The sequence below is a fragment of the Amblyomma maculatum genome, chromosome 7, assembly GCF_055883805.1.
Source record: "Amblyomma maculatum isolate TAMU_Amacu chromosome 7, ASM5588380v1, whole genome shotgun sequence".
In the NCBI taxonomy this organism is placed as follows: domain Eukaryota; kingdom Metazoa; phylum Arthropoda; class Arachnida; order Ixodida; family Ixodidae; genus Amblyomma; species Amblyomma maculatum.
In genome coordinates, this window is record NC_139350.1 from 112568914 (window position 1) to 112571443 (window position 2530).

The following is a 2530-nucleotide window of genomic DNA, read 5'->3' on the forward strand; positions in this document are numbered from 1 at the left end:
CCTATCAATAGCCGAAACCAATTATTCGACGGCCGAGAAAGAATGCCTCACAAGCATGTGAGCGATGTCGAAATTTCGTCCGTACCCATCCGGCCTGCCGTTCATAGAAAGCGATCACCATGCGCTCTACTGACCTGCCAGTTTGAAAGACCCCTCCAGTCGCCTTGCACGATGGAGCTTACGCCTGCAAGATTTCGATATCACGGTGGTGTACAAGCCTTGTTGCAAACATTCTGACGCAGTCCGCTTATCGTGGGTTGAAGGCTCTGGGGTAGCTCACATACACGGAACTAATACAGTACTTCAAATTAGAAAGAAAACGATACGCAGAACCGCACAAACATCTGAGCAGACAGGAGGCAGTAACCTGGAGGAACATAGAGGCTAGGACATTCCCAAACCTAGCAAAGTACCACAAAATCTCGCCCGAAAAATTTAAAAATGTGATAACGTGATAACATGCCGAGGCCGATGTTCCGTGTTGCTGCCAAGGGCCGATAAGATCACCCAGTGTTATCACGTGATGTTCGACGCCTTTCCTACGTGACTACATATGTGCCGTGTCTTGTACGCTTGTGAAATAAATGTTTGCCTCCGGATGCGACGCAGCCTGCTCGATCATTACAGTGGCGACGAGGCACGGTCTAACCCTGCGCGGGTAGGACGGACGTGGTTGGCGAGATGGCCTTCGGCAGTCGCGTGGGCGAGTTTAATCTCAACGGAAATTCTTCATGGGAAGAATACGTGGAGCGCATCGAGTTGTGCTGCGCAGCGCACAAGCTGACGAGTGACGCCGACAAGAGGGCAGCTTTACTCAGCTGTTGTGGGGAGACAACGTACTCCTTGATAGCAACCCTCGTGAAACCTCAACGACCGCCAAATGTCGAGTACCAAGTCATCGTCGATGCCGTGAAGGACCACGTCAACCCGAAGCCTTCAGAGTTATACTCAAGGTACGTTTTTTGCCAGCGAGACCAGCACTACGATAAATCTGTAGCTGACTACGTTACATCCTTACGCAAGCTAGCTGAGAACTGCGGCTTCAGCGACAAACAGCTGCCCTTGGATGTAATGCTGCGTGACCGCCTGGTATTCGGATTGAGGGACAGCGTTGTGCAGCAGCGACTGTTGATGGGAAAAAACTTGACGTTCAAGAGTGCTTACAATCTTGCAGTGACCGCAGAAATAGCCGCTAAAGAGCAACGCGTAATGAACCAGCATAAGCAGGAAGCTGTAGACGTGACAGCAAAAGTGAGCACGCCCCCTAAAAACGAGCAGGAGGAAGAGAACCGCGTCGGAGCGTCGAGTCATGTTCCGGACGAAAGGTGTTTCCGATGTGGTGGGAAGCACAAAGCTTATCGCTGCAAGTTCAAGAACGCTATGTGTTTCAACTGCTCCATAAATGGGCATCTAGCCAAGGCGTGTCGAGGAAAAAAAAATGCAAGTGCAGCATCAGCTGGAGGCTGCATCCACGCTGGCGCATACTGAGTACGACGCTTTACTGAGCATCAGTCAGGTAACGAACTGTCCCAAATTTGTTGTCACCGTCAGCATTAGTGGGCAGGACGTACAGATGGAAGTCGATTCCGGAGCAGCTAGGTCAATCATGAGCAGCAAGGAATACAAAAAACTGCAAGTCGCTAAAAATATCGACCTGGAAGTATCAGATGCTCAACTCGTCAGCTGGACGAAAGAAGGCCTTGACATTGTCGGAAAAGCCAGGGTTCCCGTAGAATTCAAAGGGCTAATTTGCGAGCTGCCGCTACTGGTAGTGAGAAATGAGGGCAGCACACTTCTAGGTCGTGACTGGTTCAAGGCTTTAAACATAGAGCTAACCGGTCTTCACACCGTGAGCAGCAGGCAAGAAGCTATCCTGTCGAGGTATGCAGAGATTTTTAGCGAGTCATTTGCTGGCGCTAGACTGCCGCCGATTCACATTGAGCTAAAGCAGGATGCCCAGCCAAAGTTCCTGAAATGTCGCAGCATTCCGTTCGCGTTTAAGGACGATGTGATAGCCGAGTTAGACAGATTGGAGAGACAAGGAATTCTACAAGCAACGCAGTATTCAGAATGGGCTACCCCTGTAGTCGTTGTTCGAAAAAAGAATGGATCGCTCCGAATCTGTGGCGACTACCGAAGCACAGTCAACCAAGCGTTGAGGAGCAACGGTTATCCTTTGCCTACGAGCAAAGAATTATTCGCAAAGTTGGGCAAAGGCCGTGTTTTTTCGAAATTGGACTTGACGCAGGCGTACCAGCAACTGGTAGTTGATGACGCCACAGCGCAGGTTCTCACGATAAACACCGTAAAAGGATTGTACAACGTGCGACGTTTGCCGTACGGCGTGTCGGTAGCTCCCGGTTTGTTCCAACGCGTAATGGACACAGTACTCGCGGGTCTACCGCAAGTAGCTGTATACCTGGACGACATTCTGGTGGCCCGCGAAACAGCCGAAGAGCACAGCCAAATGCTCGCCGAGGTCTGCGAACGAATTGCAAGAACGGGACTGCGGGTCCAGTCGGCAAAGTGC

The 2530-nt window shown here is 50.9% G+C and overlaps 1 protein-coding gene across 1 annotated transcript; it reads left to right on the plus strand.

Moving 5' to 3' along the window:
• Positions 1-681: 681 nt before the first annotated feature.
• Positions 682-1488, plus strand: LOC146184440 (uncharacterized). The gene has a single exon (XM_084608537.1). It carries the CDS (start codon positions 682-684, stop codon positions 1486-1488), a length of 807 nt encoding a protein of 268 aa, XP_084464663.1.
• Positions 1489-2530: the final 1042 nt, after the last annotated feature.

Excerpts from the sequence above, each read along its gene's own strand:
- LOC146184440 (XM_084608537.1), top strand. The coding sequence starts at position 682 with ATGGCCTTCGGCAGTCGCGTGGGCGAGTTTAATCTCAACGGAAATTCT.